Here is a 14,686-nt window from a genome sequence, read left to right as displayed (position 1 = left end):
TGTGATTTTCCTTGATGTTCAGTTTCGGGGACTGTAATCCCCCAATTCAGGGTCTTCAACCGCGATGATTCCAATGATGCATATTTATTTCGATCTAACGCCATTATCGAGGGATTTCAGTTTTATTTTCGAAATTACTAAATTTCTTTTCGTACTAAAATTTTACTTTTAAGATGAAACGAAATAAAGGTTACCATTCGTGAATCAGTGTCAAATGGCAATTTTGTCTCACTAGGCAGTTTTATTCAAGACGTGTTTTTATAACTTTTTGGATGTGGTTCGCTTTTTACTACTTGCAGCTTGTGCTGCAACCGTGACTATAAAAATAATACGAAATTATCAAAATCGAAATCTCTGAAATCGTAGCTTGCCAGAATTGCATGGATGGCCCGGTCTCTATTATTGCAAAAAAAAAAATGATTTTTGGTTCGGGCATTGTGTCTGGTAAGGATTAAAAATCATTTTTCTTACGGACCAGAAAACCCCTGTGGGAGTTAGAATCTAACTTAGTTAAGTGCATGCAATAGAAACAACGTGTTTATTCCATCTCTTTAAACGATACAAAAATATTTCTAGAGTAAAAAAAAAACAGATCCATACAAATAATTATCTATAGTAACTGACTGGCCGAGGCTCTGCTTGGAATGGGGTTTCAACTATAGTCGTGACTGGTGATGGGGCTCTGTAGGTCTGTTCTGGATCAACATTGGCTGTGGCAGGTGCACTATATTGCTCTGGAGCTCCAGGTACTTGACTATAGCTTTCCTGGATAGCTGGGTAGGTTTCCACTGGGTCGTTTTTAGCTGGTGCAGGAGCTGCATATGCAGAAGCATCATATTGATATGGTGTTTGTATTGCGCTTTGTTGAGGAGTTGGGTAGGTTTTTACCGGTTCCCTTATGGCTGGTGCAGTAGCAGCAGCATATGCAGAGTCAGTATATTTCATTGGTACATTTTGTTGATTTTGAGGGTAAGCTAGTGGCTGTTCATTTTCTTGTACTTTGTTGCGCATTGCTTCCATTTCTTGCTGAGTGATTGACACTTCTATTGGCTCGGCGGAATCGGGGAGGCTCATGGTGTAGGTGGAGGCGGTGTTAGTTTTCATAACTGGTGCTTGAGCTTCACTCATTACTGGACGAAAGCCTTTATCATCAGCAACGTAGTTTACTGTCATTAGTTTTCCGTCTGGTGCTGTGTAGGCATACGCTCCAGTAATAACACCGTTCTTTTGTTGCTCGACTCTTTGGTTTAGAGACCCAGACATCTCATCGTTGATATTATAGCTGAATTGATAATCACGTGGTGGAGGCTGAGCCGTTGGCATTTCTTTCATTTCATCCATGGTAGGTGCTCTGAGATTTGAACCGCCGTATGCTGCAGCTGGTGCGTACGCGCTTTGATCTGCTGCTGGTGCATACCCGTAATTGGAAGGTGCGGCAAATGAGCAGGCCAAAGCTGCGTATACGACGGCCTGTAAAGAAAATATACAAGTTATGATTGTTTTATAGAAATAGTATCTCTGGAAAATTTTAAGATTCATTAACTGGTATCCATTTGGTTTATAAAAAAAGGAAAAAGGCGAAAATGATCGGTTCTCGTTTTAGTTTATGTATTAGTTTTTGTTTTGTTTAATCATGTTACAAACTTTATAGCAGGAGATTTTCTGCTGTAACCACCTAAACCAATTGACTCAGTTAGTGAATGAATTTGTACTTATAACTTGATATAAGCAACTTGGATGCAATCTACAAATTAAGATTATTGAATTGTTATTTTCTAATATTCAAATTCCATTTCTGTTCTGCTTTAAAGTCAGTTGTATGGTATTAACTGTACCTGACTGCAACGGAACGTTTACTGTGGAGGGCAGTCTTCCATCTCCTGAATTTGCTCCAAGGGATCTCTACTCTCTATTTAAAAGTGGGAAACAGTGCCTTAAAGGTCCACTTTTATTCCAAAAGCAACCCAGTCTTAGCACCATATATATATATATATATATATATATATATATATATATATATATATATATATATATATATATATATATACATATATATATTACATAGCAATATATATAATGCTCGATAAACTAGCTTTAATAATTGATCTCGTTTATGATTTTACATAGTTTTAAAAAAATATTAATTATTTCTTGAAGTTATTAATCACAAAATAAAGAAAAATTCGAAATTAAAAGTTTTATTCAAGTCATGAGTGTAATGATTTGAATTGAGAGCTAAGAACTACTAGGCAGAAACAGTTTCCACTGCCGGATCGGATTTGCTTTCTAATATAGCCAATTCTTGTTTTCTCGGGAATAACGTTCTGACAGTTTTCTATTAATCACGAATATCAATGGAAGGCTAAACCGGCTTTGCTTCTCAACACGCAAATAACGCTATATAGTCTCCCCATTTAGTGTAGATTATAGCAATGGGTACAAAATTTAGAAAAAGAAACCTGGGTAAAAAAAATGAGCAAAAAAAAAGCTTTAAAAAAATCGTACCAAACAGCTTAATAACGTAGCTTCTCTTTGAAGGTGTAGTCTTTGGGAATCAACAGATTGCTAATATTTGATTTTAAAGAAGATAAGCGTTGTCAAATTTAATTAATCGGTTTCGATAATTTATTTCCCCCGTTCGACGTGGCAACGCTGTCGAAAATGTAATATTGCCCTAAAAACTTCCTATTTTTAAACAAAAACTAAAAATTCTTAGAAAATCTTGGTTTTCAGATACGAATAGACCTTAGATGGGTCCAGAGGGATAAATCTCCTTGATACTTCTAAGTCAGATCTTTTTATCAAACAGTTCGTGGTAACGAACTGTAAATAAGGAGCGACCCAGGTTATATTGATACGGATACCATAATGTTGATACCAGTAGATATCTCACAAGAATCAGATTTTTATGCTGATTTCATATATGTAAATTTTATCACGTTTAATCTTCCAAGTCTACCCATCAAAAGTTACGCGCCTGAGAGAATTTGCCTGATTTTCGAAAAAAGGAGCAAACACTCCCTAAAAGAATTTTAATGGTTCTTTTCGAAACTTAATGAAAATCACACCATCAGATTCAGCGTATCAGAGAACCCTACTGTAGAGGTTTCAAGATCCTATCTGGAAAAATGTGGAGTTTTGTATTTTTTTTACCAGAAGAAAGATCACAGATGCGTGTTTTTTTTCCCCAGGGGTGATCGTATCGACCCAACTATCCTAGAATATCGTGGGAGGGCTCATTCAAACGGAAATTAAACGTTCTAGTGCCCTTTTAAGTGACCAAAAAATGGAGGGCAACTAGGCCCCCTCCCACGCTCATTTTTCCCAAAGCCACCCGATCAAAATTTTGAGATATTCATTTTGTTCAGCATGGTCGAAAATATAAAAACTATGTCTTTTAGGATAACTTTATCCCCCAAAGTCCCTGGGGGGAGGACTGAAAGATATGAACTTTACCCAGTGTTTACATATAGTATTGGTTATTGGGGAGTATACAGACGTTTTCAGGGGTGATTTTTTCTGGTAGTTGGTGGGATGGGTCGGGGGTTACGTAGGAGGGTCTTTTCATGGGGGAAGGGACAGTGCTATGAAGGGGGCACCGGATTTCTCAGCACTATTTAAAAAACGATCAGAGATTAAATAAATAAAAAAATTTCAACTGAAAGTAAGGAGCAACATCAAAACTTAAAACGAACAGAAATTATAACGTATATGATTGGGTTCGCCTGGGTTTGCCTCCTAGTCAATACTTCGCCTTTTAAGCCAAAGATTTTTTTAGTACTTTCATAAGAGCTATTAATTCTAATTAACGGCCTTTCTGATTAAGGGGTCGTTTTTAAAGAATTGGAAAAAAATTCGAACTTTAGCGTAAAGAGCGAGGTATTGACTAGGGGCGAACCCCCTAATATATGTATTAAAAATATATGAATATAGAAGTTTGTTACGTATGTTAATTCGTAAGTTACGAATATTTATTACTAATAAAAACGTTCATAAATAAAATTAAACAGCTTTCGAGAAAGCCATATAGCCAAATAAAAGTGAAACTGATATGCAAATTTTGTTTTAATTATTGATCTACGGTGAGCCAAAATCAAAACATGCATTAATTCAAAAACGTTCAAAAACTAAATAAAAAAAAACTTTTTAAACTGAAAGTAAGGAGCGACATTAAAACTTAAAACGAACAGAAACTATTCCATATATGAAAGGGGCTGTCCCATCCTTAACGTCTCGCTCTTTACGCTAAAGTTTCACTCTTTCTCACAACTCTTTTTTTTTTTTTTAAACAATAAAAAACTTTAGCGTAAATAGCGAGACGTTGAGAATAATTTCGAAAGAGCGAGACGAACAGAATAATTTATGTTCGTTTTAATATTGCTCCTTACTTTCAGCTAAAAAAAACTTTTTTTTTTATTTAATACTACATAAAGTTTGCTTTCGCTGAACATTCAACGTTGCCAAACAAAAATAGAGTTGGAAAAAAAAAACTTACTAGGAAGAAAAACATCTTGCTATCTCTTTCTTTGATTGAATCCAACTGATACAGATTTCTTTGTGTCTCTGGTATATATATTGGGAGTATTTATGTTTACAGATGCAATCTCATCCGAAAGGGTTAGATATTGTTTACAGTTATTAACGTAATTCATAGGGTCATTGATTTATCCTTGACACAAAGTTGAAGCTGGAAATCTGTCAAAACCTAGTAGCCGCGTTTTTCAGGTTTTTGAGAAAATTGGTGATCCTCGAAATTGAAAATTGGTGATTTTATATTTTTGGAACGATAAGATTTTTTGAAATCTATTGATTAACAAAGCGAAATTTCTGTCATACAAAAGCGTTTAATTTATCCAACCTACATTGCCTTCTCTATGAAATTGTCACCCTCCCCCATTCAGGATAATTAGTGGGCCTTAGTCGCTGATCACCGATGACTTTACTTCGTAGAAATAGTGAAGATCCGTCTTGACTGTGACAAAAAAAAAATAAAAAAATAAAAAAATAAAAAATCTGCCGCTCAAAGATTTTTGCAGCTCAAAGACTATTTACCAATCTGATCATTTTATTTAGCTACACTTTATTGTTTTAGATTGTTTTTTTATCTATTTAAATTTTCGGAAAATCAATGGCTGTCGTTAAAAGCTTCAACATCTTATTTTTGCTCTTTATTACAATTTTGAAATATTACTTGATCTTAGGTACTCTAATATCATCATGTCCAAAATTCTGCTCGAGCAACTATAAAGGTAAGGGATCAGACAGGACAAGGGAACCAGTGGCGTTGACTGGGGGGGGGGGGGCATTTGCCCCCCCCCCATAATTTGGAAAAAAACTGATTTAATCAGTAACTTTAAAACTATTGCTCGTTTTAAGTTTCAACTTCGCTCTATACTTTGAGCAGATAATTGTTTTAAATAATCCATGCTCCTTTTTAATAGAAAAAAACGTGAAAAAAGAGGTCCAGGATTAGATTTTCTTGTTTTAAAACTTTCAAAAGTGGATATCAGTACACCGTCTTCATCTGCAAATAGAGCAGAAATAGAATCATTGGAGAATAAGAAGGATACAGTGAATGCGCTGATATCAATACACCCTCTTCATCTGCAAATAGAGCAGAAATAGAATCATTAGAGGATAAGAAGGATACAGTGAATGCGCTGATATCAATACACCCTCTTCATTTGCCAATAGAACATAAATAGAATCATTGGAGAATAAGAAGGATACAGTGAATGCGATCTTATCAATACACCCTCTTCATCTGCAAATAGAGCAGAAATAGAATAATTGGAGAATAAGAAGGATACAGTGAATGCGCTGATATCAATACACCCTCTTCATCTGCAAATAGAGCAGAAATAGAATCATTAGAGGATAAGAAGGATACAGTGAATGCGCTGATATCAATACACCCTCTTCATTTGCCAATAGAGCAGAAATAGAATCATTGGAGAATAAGAAGGATACAGTGAATGCGCTGATATCAATACACCCTCTTCATCTGCAAATAGAACAGAAATAGAATTATTGGAGAATAAGAAGGATACAGTGAATGCGTTAATGAAACCCTATTGCTTAGGTTTTGGTTTCTCATACTACAGTGAATGCGCTGATATCAATATACCCTCTTCATTTGTAAATAGAGCAGAAATAGAATCATTGGAGAATAAGAAGGATACAGTGAATACGCTGATATCAATACACCCTACTCATCTGCAAATAGAATAGAAATAGAATCATTGGAGAATAAGAAGGATACAAGGAATGCGCTGATATCAATACACCCTCTTCATCTGCAAATAGAGCAGAAATAGAATCATTGGAGAATACGAAGAATACAGTGAATGTGCTGATATCAATACACCCTCTTCATCTGCAAATAGAGCAGAAATGGAATCAATGGATACTAAGAAGGATACAGTGAACGCGCTGATATAAATACACCCTTTTCATCTGCAAATAGAGCAGAAATAGAATCATTGGAGAATAAGAAGGATACAGTGAATGTGCTGATGTCAATACACCCTCTTCTTCTGCAAACAGAGCAGAAATAGAATTATTGGAGACTAAGAAGGATACAGTGAATGCGCTGATATCAATACACCCTCTTCATCTGCAAATAGAGCAGAAATAGAATCATTGGAGAATAATAAGGATACAGTGAATGCGCTGGTATCAATACACCCTCTTCATCTGCAAATAGAGCAGAAATAGAATCATCGGAGAATAAGAAGGATACAGTGAATGCGCTGATATCAATACACCCTCTTCATCTGCAAATAGAGCAGAAATAGAATCATTGGAGAATAAGAAGGATACAGTGAATGTGCTGGTATCAATACACCCTCTTCATCTGCAAACAGAGCAGAAATAGAATCATTGAAGAATAGGAAAGATACAGTGAATGCGCCTATATCAATACACCCTCTCTATCCGCAAATAGAGCAGAAATAGAATCATTGGAGAATAAGAAGGATATAGTGAATGCGATGATATCAATAAACCCTCTTCATCTGCAAATAGAACATAAATAGAATCATTGGAGAATAAGAAGGATACAGTGAATGCGCTCATATCAATACACCCTCTTCATCTGCAAATAGAGCAGAAATAGAATCATTGGAGAATAAGAAGGATACAGTGAATGCGCTGATATCAATACACCCTCTTCATCTGCAAATAGAGCAGAAATAGAATAATTAGAGAATAAGAAGGATACAGTGAATGAGATGATATCAATACACCCTCTTCATCTGCAAATAGAGCAGAAATAGAATCATTGGAGACCAAGAAGGATACAGTGAATGCGCTGATATCAATACACCCTCTTCATCTGCAAATAGAGCTGAAATAGAATCATTGGAGACTAAGAAGGATACAGTGAATGCGCTAATATCAATACACCCTCTTCATCTGCAATAGAGTAGAAATAGAATCATTGGAGACTAATAAGGATACAGTGAATGCGCTGATATCAATAAACCCTCTTTATCTGCAAATAGAGCAGAAATAGAATCATTGGAGAATAAGAAGGATACAGTGAATGCGCTGATATCAATACACCCTCTTCATTTGCAAATAGATCAGAAATAGAGTCATCGGAGAATAAGAAGGATACTGTGAATGCGTTGATACCAATACACCCTCTTCATCTGCGAATAGAGCAGAAATAGAATAATTGGAGAATAAGAAGGATACAGTGAATGCGCTGATATCAATACACCCTCTTCAATTGCAAATAGAGCAGAAATAGAATCATTGGAGAATAAGAAGGATACAGTGAATGCGCTGATATCAATACACCCTCTTCATCTGCAAATAGAACAGAAATAGAATCATTGGAGAAGAAGAAGTATACAGTGAATGCGCTGATATCAATATACCCTCTTCATCTGCAAATAGAGCAGAAATAGAATCATTGAAGAATGAGAAGGTTACAGTGAATCACTCAGCCGGGTACCCAGAACAATCCTTAAGCAATTTCTCTGGAAAACATCTAGTACAGTTACATTTGCTTATCGGAGTGCCCATGCTTCAGTGCAAGGTTTGACCACTGTCTTCATTGTAGCTTCTAAAAGTCTAATCCTGGTTTGTAAACTTATCTTCCTTCTTTTCCAAACTTTTTTTAACTGTGAAAAAACACCCTGAGCCTTGGCTATTCTACTTTTGATATCTTCACTGCTCCCACCATCTTTACTAATAATACTACCAAGGTAAGTGAAGCTTTCCACCTGATCAACCTTTTCATTACCCAACTTCACCTTTTCTTCTTCACTTATTCCTAGCATTAGTGACTTAGTCTACTTAACATATAATTTTCAAACCTATTCTAGCACCCAGAACTCGCTGAAACTCTAAAAGTCCGCTCATTTTACTTGCACCTTCCTCTAGGATACACAAATTATCAGTATAATCTAAGTCAAGGAGATATTTTCCTCCCCATTTGATTCCGTGGTCTCCCGTTGCCTCTCCAGTGCTCCTTAAGACAAAGTCCATCAAAATAATCCATATAAAGGGGGATAGAACACAGCCCTCTTTAAATCCAGATTTAATACAAAACCAGCTGCTAATATCATTTCCCATCTTAACCGCAGAAGAGTTATTTTCCTACATAGCACTAATCACCTTAATATATTTGTCTGGTATACCGTACAAAGATAAAACCTTTGCTAAAGCTTTGCTATCTGAAGAATCAAATGCTTGCTCATAGTCTGTAAAACTGAGGAACAAAGGTATTTGAAAACTCAGGCACTTCTTAATTATTAACCTAAGAGTGAAAATTTGGTCGACACGTCCTCTACCTTTTCTAAAACCGCACTGTTCTTCTCTTACATCTTTGTCTCTCAGCATCTCTCAGTCTAAAAAGTATCATATTACTAAGTAATTTACTACCTACAGAGACCAGACTAATGCCTCGATAATTACCACACTCACTTTTATCACCTTTCATATAAAGTGGCTTAATTAAGGTTTTCCTAAAATCATTAGGTACTTCCCCTTTTTCAAAAATCATATTCATAATCTTCAGTAACTTATTTCTAACCTCAGAGCCATCATATTTAAGAAACTCATTTACCACCCTGTCAGCACCTGGAGCCTTGTTATTTTTTAGTCCTTTTAGTACTGTCGCTAATTCCTCCTCACAAAACAAATCTTCCTTCAACTCTATCTCGGTTAAGCAAATTCTCAAAATGTGCGGCCCATCTCTCTTTAGTTTTTTCCTTATCATTAATTGCGGTCTTTGTCCTATCTTTAACTGGGCCAAGTCCGCATTGACTACTCCCTCTCAATTTGTTAACTTGCCAGTACAATATTTCATTGTTATGCCATATAGCTTTATCTCCCAGATAATTGATAATTTTATCCATGGCCTCTCTTTTACACTACTTCAGATCAAACGACTGTACTTACTCCTCTATCTTTACATTCAATTTGTTTTCATGTTGTGCTACACTTAAAACATTTTTGTGTAGGTATTTCCTTCTTCCTATTGAAAATATGGATTGGATAATGATACGCTTAGCTGCAGTTCCATCTTTCTTCCCTAATGCGCCTTCACCAATGTCACAAGTTATTTTTCTGAAAGTATTCCAGCAATCTTCCACATTATCATATTGGTATACCATACAAGGATAAGACCTTTGCTAAGGCTCTTCTGTCAACAGAATCAAACGCCTGCTTAAAATCTAAAAACAAACTGAGGACCAAAGGTGCTTGATAACTCAGACACTTTTTAATTATTAACCTAAGAGTGAAAATTCGGTCGACACATCCTCTACTTTTTCGAAAACCGTAATGTTCTTCTCTTAAAGCTTTGTCTACGGCATCTCTCAGTCTAAAAAGTATTATATTACTAAGTAATTTAATACCTACAGAGACCAGACTAATGCCTTGATAATTACCACACTCCCTTTTATCACCTTTCTTATAAAGTGACTTAATTATGGTTTTCCTAAAATCATCAGGTACTTCCCCTTTTTCAAAAATCATATTCATAATCTTCAGTAACTTACTTCTAACCTCAGAGCCGCCAAATTTAAGAAACTCATTTACCACCCTATCAGAACTTAGAACCTTACTGTTTTTTAATCTTTTTAGTACTGTCGCTAATTCCTCCTCACAAAACAAATCTTCCTTCACATCCAATGTATCACAAACTTTTTGATTTTCCTCTATATCTCTTCCTTCAACTCTATCTCGGTTAAGCAAATTCCCAAAATGTTCGGCCCATCTCTCTTTTGTTTTTTCCTTATCATTAATTGCGGTCTTTGTCCTATCTTTAACAGGGCCAAGAGTAGAAGGGCCTTATTGACTCCGAACATTACCACGTGGTTTATGGTTTTCTCAGTGAGAATGAAAAAACAGGAATTTTCTCACTTGGAAAAACATGAATTTTGTCACATTTATGGTTGTTTTCATGGATGGATATGTGTGTTGTTCGATTTATTTGATGTTTTTCTCGGAGGTCAACATCAAATTATGGATGTTTTATGGTTTTTGTCAGTGAGAATTTGAAAAACATGAATTTTCTCACATTTATGTCTGTTTTCATGGATGTTTAATGGTTTTTTTCAGTGAGAATTTGAAAAACCGGGACTTTGTCACATTTATGGATGTCAACAGCAATTCATGTCTGTTTAATGGTTTTCTCACTGAGAATGAAAAAACAGGAATTTGTCAAATGTTATGACTTTCCCGGAAACAGTTAGATCACGTGTTTCCTTCTCAGCCAATCATCGAGTCGGATACATCTCCCTTCTCAGCCAATCAGAGACGTGCTTACATATGATTTTCCCCATTACATAACAATTCACCCTTGAGATTTCGTATATAACGGGCATGCAATGTGATTCATTTCTCAGAAAGTATTTTGACACTGTGTAAACAACAATGGATAAATTTGATGAACTTTAAGTCTTGGCAGCCACACTTAGCATTTTATTTTCTGTTTTCATTTTTTATTTTCAAAATAAATTTTTTTTCGGTGTTACCCATATCATATTTTCGTTTAAACCCCACCCTCCCCCCCACCAATCTACACACGCCACTATATGATGTTCATACTCGATAAAAGGCGTAAAATACGCTCTTTTTTTCGTTATGTAAACCCCATCCTTCCTGCCCCCACGGTTTACGACCATAATTCTGTTTTTGATATATTCCGTATCTTATCTAAAAGCAACTGTCAACTTTCTGTCATTCCCTTAATATACAGTCCGCAATGGATTGACTTACAGATTTATTGCAATGATTTATTTATCTGATAATTACTGACACCCCCTTTAAAGTATATCCGGCTTTGCTAAATCCTTACGAATTTGGATAGCAAAGCTTCCGCTGAAAAAAAATGATACTATTCCCCGTTAAATTAAAAGCAGTTTCGAGTGAAAAGAGTATGTCAAGTCTAACACCCCCATTGTAATGTGAAAACAAAATGTTTCTTCACGTGAAAAGTAATGGGGATTGGGTTTAAGAAAAAGATACATTGCTCTATTATGCGTAAATTGAATAGCATTTTTACCCTATCTCGCGGTGGGGGGGAGGGGATATTTGTCCAGGTCTTTTTTTCTCAGGGATATTTTCCGTGGGGTTATTTTCCTCGGGGTGTTTTTTTTTTATGGAGGTGTGATAAATACCAGCTATTTTAAAAGGATATGGAAAGATAAAAAAAATAGCGTTAATAATTTAAATGCGTTAAACAATGCATGCTAAATAAAAATTAAAACCAGAAAAGAACAGAAACGTCTAAAAATAAGAAACTAGGCTGACTTATATAGGCCGGCTTTTGAATGGTTCAGTGAGCCGTAATTCTCAGATTCAAAAAAAAAAAGGATGCAATTAGTATATTTCACTAAATTTTTTACGTTGTGCTTTCTTGGTGATAAACTAAAAAAAATTATATGGATGTTGATACTAACTTTCTTTCTTTAAACAGGGGCAAATTATTTAGATACTAATTTTTTCTCTTCTTTTTAACGCAAATTGTGAATAATGCATGCCACCACCATCCAAGACAGCGAGGGCCAAGAATGTGCTCTCTGCACAGACGACAGTTGTCCACTCTGGTCGTTGGCCGAAACCCCCCAGCTACACGCTGCCTATCCAAGTGAAACCATCCATGCACTCCCCTGCCCTTACTGTGCCCCTCACAGTGCCTGCACACGACATTAATGTCGGCCCCTCCACCCTCCAACAGACGTTACCTGGGCCTTCAAGACAAGCCGTAGGCCAAACATTGGCTCCTTCTCACGCACTATCTGAGCTATCAGCTCCACATCAAGCGTCAGTGCACTCTCCGTCAAGTCCTGAGCCTTCCATGCAAGATAGAGGGGTTGGCTACTTCAAGCAAGTCATAGACCAACCAATGGCTCCCTATCATGTAATGGTCAAGCCTCCAGCTTTCTGTCACGTGATTGATCAATATGAAGACGTGAGTATTTTTTTTCAATCAAGTAAGCTATTTTTTAGCTGTTAGAGAGCCTTTTACTCTCTACTTTTGTCTTTTCACTTTTTTCTATCATTCAGGACCAAGAAATATCTAAACAAACCGATTTTTCAACACTGTGTAAAAGTATATCTCTGTGAGATATTAACCCCCCTCCCAACCCTTATTTTCTCTGCCCGCCCTCAGAGATATCTAAATATATTTTTGCAGAGAAACCACTCTTTTCTAATCTTTGCTATCGCATCGATAACTCATAAGCGAATATTTTTCATGGGTAATTTCAATTAATGCTCACCATTTGAAACTCAAAATCCCCTATTTTTCACAATTGATTATCACATAGTTTCAAGAGAAGGAACTGAGTGGGATTATTCACATTTATCTATTTGTTACATATGGACACCGTAATTTGTGCAAGGATATTTTAAAATAACTTTCAATCTTACAAAGTCTTGCCAATATTTTAGTGATGTGGAAACATTGTTGACGATATATTGAGTTAACGGTTCTCGAATTTAATTGTACTGTTTCCCAGAGAATACGCTTTGGAAACAGAACAGACATTATATTAAAAATAATATAGTATATTTGGTATTAATACACAACCGGTTGGGTAAGTAGGCTAAACGATTATGGTCGCATAAAAATAGGTTTTTTTGGGGATTTAGTAACACGACTGGGAGCCGCGATGTCCGGAATGCGCCGATGGGTCCAGGGAGTGTTGTGGGGGGGGCAAGGTTAGGGGGAGCGCCAGGGAATGCGCCACGGGTCAGGGAAGTGCCACAGGGATGCGCCACGGAACCGAGAAGCATCGCGGGAAGCGATGCGGGCCAGGGAAGCGCCACAGGATGTGCCACGGACCAGGGAAGCACCATGCGCCACGGGTCAGGGAAGCGTCACAGGGAATGCGCCATGGGCAAGGGAAAGCTCCACAGGATGCGCCACGGGCCAGGGAAGTTCCACAGGGATGCGCCACGGGCCAGGTAAATCGCCACAGATATGCGCCACGGGCCCCCGAGACCCCCCACGGGAAAAAAAAAAAAAAAAAAAAAAATTTTTTAACACTTTTAAAAAAAAAGATAAAAGTTTAGCCGTATAGTTAAAAAATTATATTTTATTAAGTTTAATTAACAAAATTTTATTAGGAAAAATAAATCCAAATTTTAAAAGCAGTCGGGGATGATTTGAACAATTTGAAAATAAGCTATTTTTCATTTATAGATTGGACGAGCATTGGTTCCATACTCGCCATCTAGTGAAGAAGGGGAAGAAGAGGAGGCACACGTGGAGCCCCCCAACATTTTAACATGGGACGATCTACAACCAATTCCTTTTAATATTGATGATTTTTTAGATTATTTTTTAAATAATGTATATAGTAGAACTGTTTAGGTGTTTTACTTTCGTCCTAAAACTTAAAAATTTTTAGTGTATTTTACAGGGAACCCTCAACCCTCCTAACCCCACACGACTCCACTTCTAACATCTGAGGTGGAGCATTCGCCAGTTTGTGTTGAACAGCTTGGGGGTGGGGGTAATATCCAAGCGGGGGAGGGGGGTACAACTCTCCCAGACTTTCAGCTGTCCAACAGAATTTTAAATAATATTGTTGTTTACACTGCAATGTTTGGTGACCCTTTTAATTCGCTTTTGTCTGGTAATTTTGTTTTTGACCCTATAGAAATTGTGCATGCCTATGTAGACAAAATTCGTGCACTTCTGGAGAATCAAATTCAATTGTGGGGAGGTAGGGATTCAATTAAGGTTTCCATTGTTTTAAAAGTGTTATATTTGAATGAGGGGAAAAGCGAGGTTTATTATCATTATATACAGTCCTTGATGTGTTTGGTTTATTGAAATTTAGAAAATTTTGAGGGTGTTTTCTTAGATTGGGTAGATCAAATTATAACGCCTCTAGAGAACTATAACGAAAATGGAAGTGGGTCAGTAGTTTTATTTATTGAAAATTTAAGCGTTAATATATGTAAAATTAAGAAAGATTTTATTTTAAGAGGGGGGAGTGGGGAAAGGGCAGTAGTTTTAAAATATAATCCAGATCTAGAGGGTTGTCAAGGTGTCCAGCAGATTTGTTTTGAAACAGGTCAAAAGTGTTTCAAGTATGCTTTCCTCATATCAGCATTATAGCCTCTAGTTCGGGACGCTACTAAGAAGAATATAGACGTGTTGGGTATACATGGGAAGGACGGGTCTAGTTTTCCCAGTGTAGATTTTTCTTGT

At 36.5% G+C, this 14,686-nt stretch overlaps 2 protein-coding genes across 2 annotated transcripts in view; one reads left to right on the top strand and one right to left on the bottom strand.

The window, feature by feature from the left end:
* Sap-r (prosaposin) overlaps window positions 1–14,686 on the top strand; it is a 217,850-nt gene that overhangs the window by 162,703 nt on the left and 40,461 nt on the right. The gene's annotated exons all lie outside the window — the stretch shown is intronic.
* LOC148952573 (uncharacterized) lies at window positions 522–4,584 on the bottom strand. The gene is made up of 2 exons (XM_089089957.1): window positions 4,496–4,584; window positions 522–1,470 (listed from the first exon to the last, which is right to left on the bottom strand). The coding sequence occupies exons 1-2, from the start codon at window positions 4,508–4,510 to the stop codon at window positions 607–609; spliced, it is 879 nt and encodes a 292-aa protein (XP_088946083.1). The 5' UTR covers window positions 4,511–4,584; the 3' UTR covers window positions 522–606.

The sequence above is a fragment of the Artemia sp. Qi Xiang Cuo genome, chromosome 5 (assembly GCF_049724085.1).
Source record: "Artemia sp. Qi Xiang Cuo chromosome 5, ASM4972408v1, whole genome shotgun sequence".
NCBI lineage: Eukaryota > Metazoa > Arthropoda > Branchiopoda > Anostraca > Artemiidae > Artemia > Artemia sp. Qi Xiang Cuo.
Note: the sequence above shows the minus strand (reverse complement) of the source record. Positions and strands in the feature narration are given on the sequence as shown.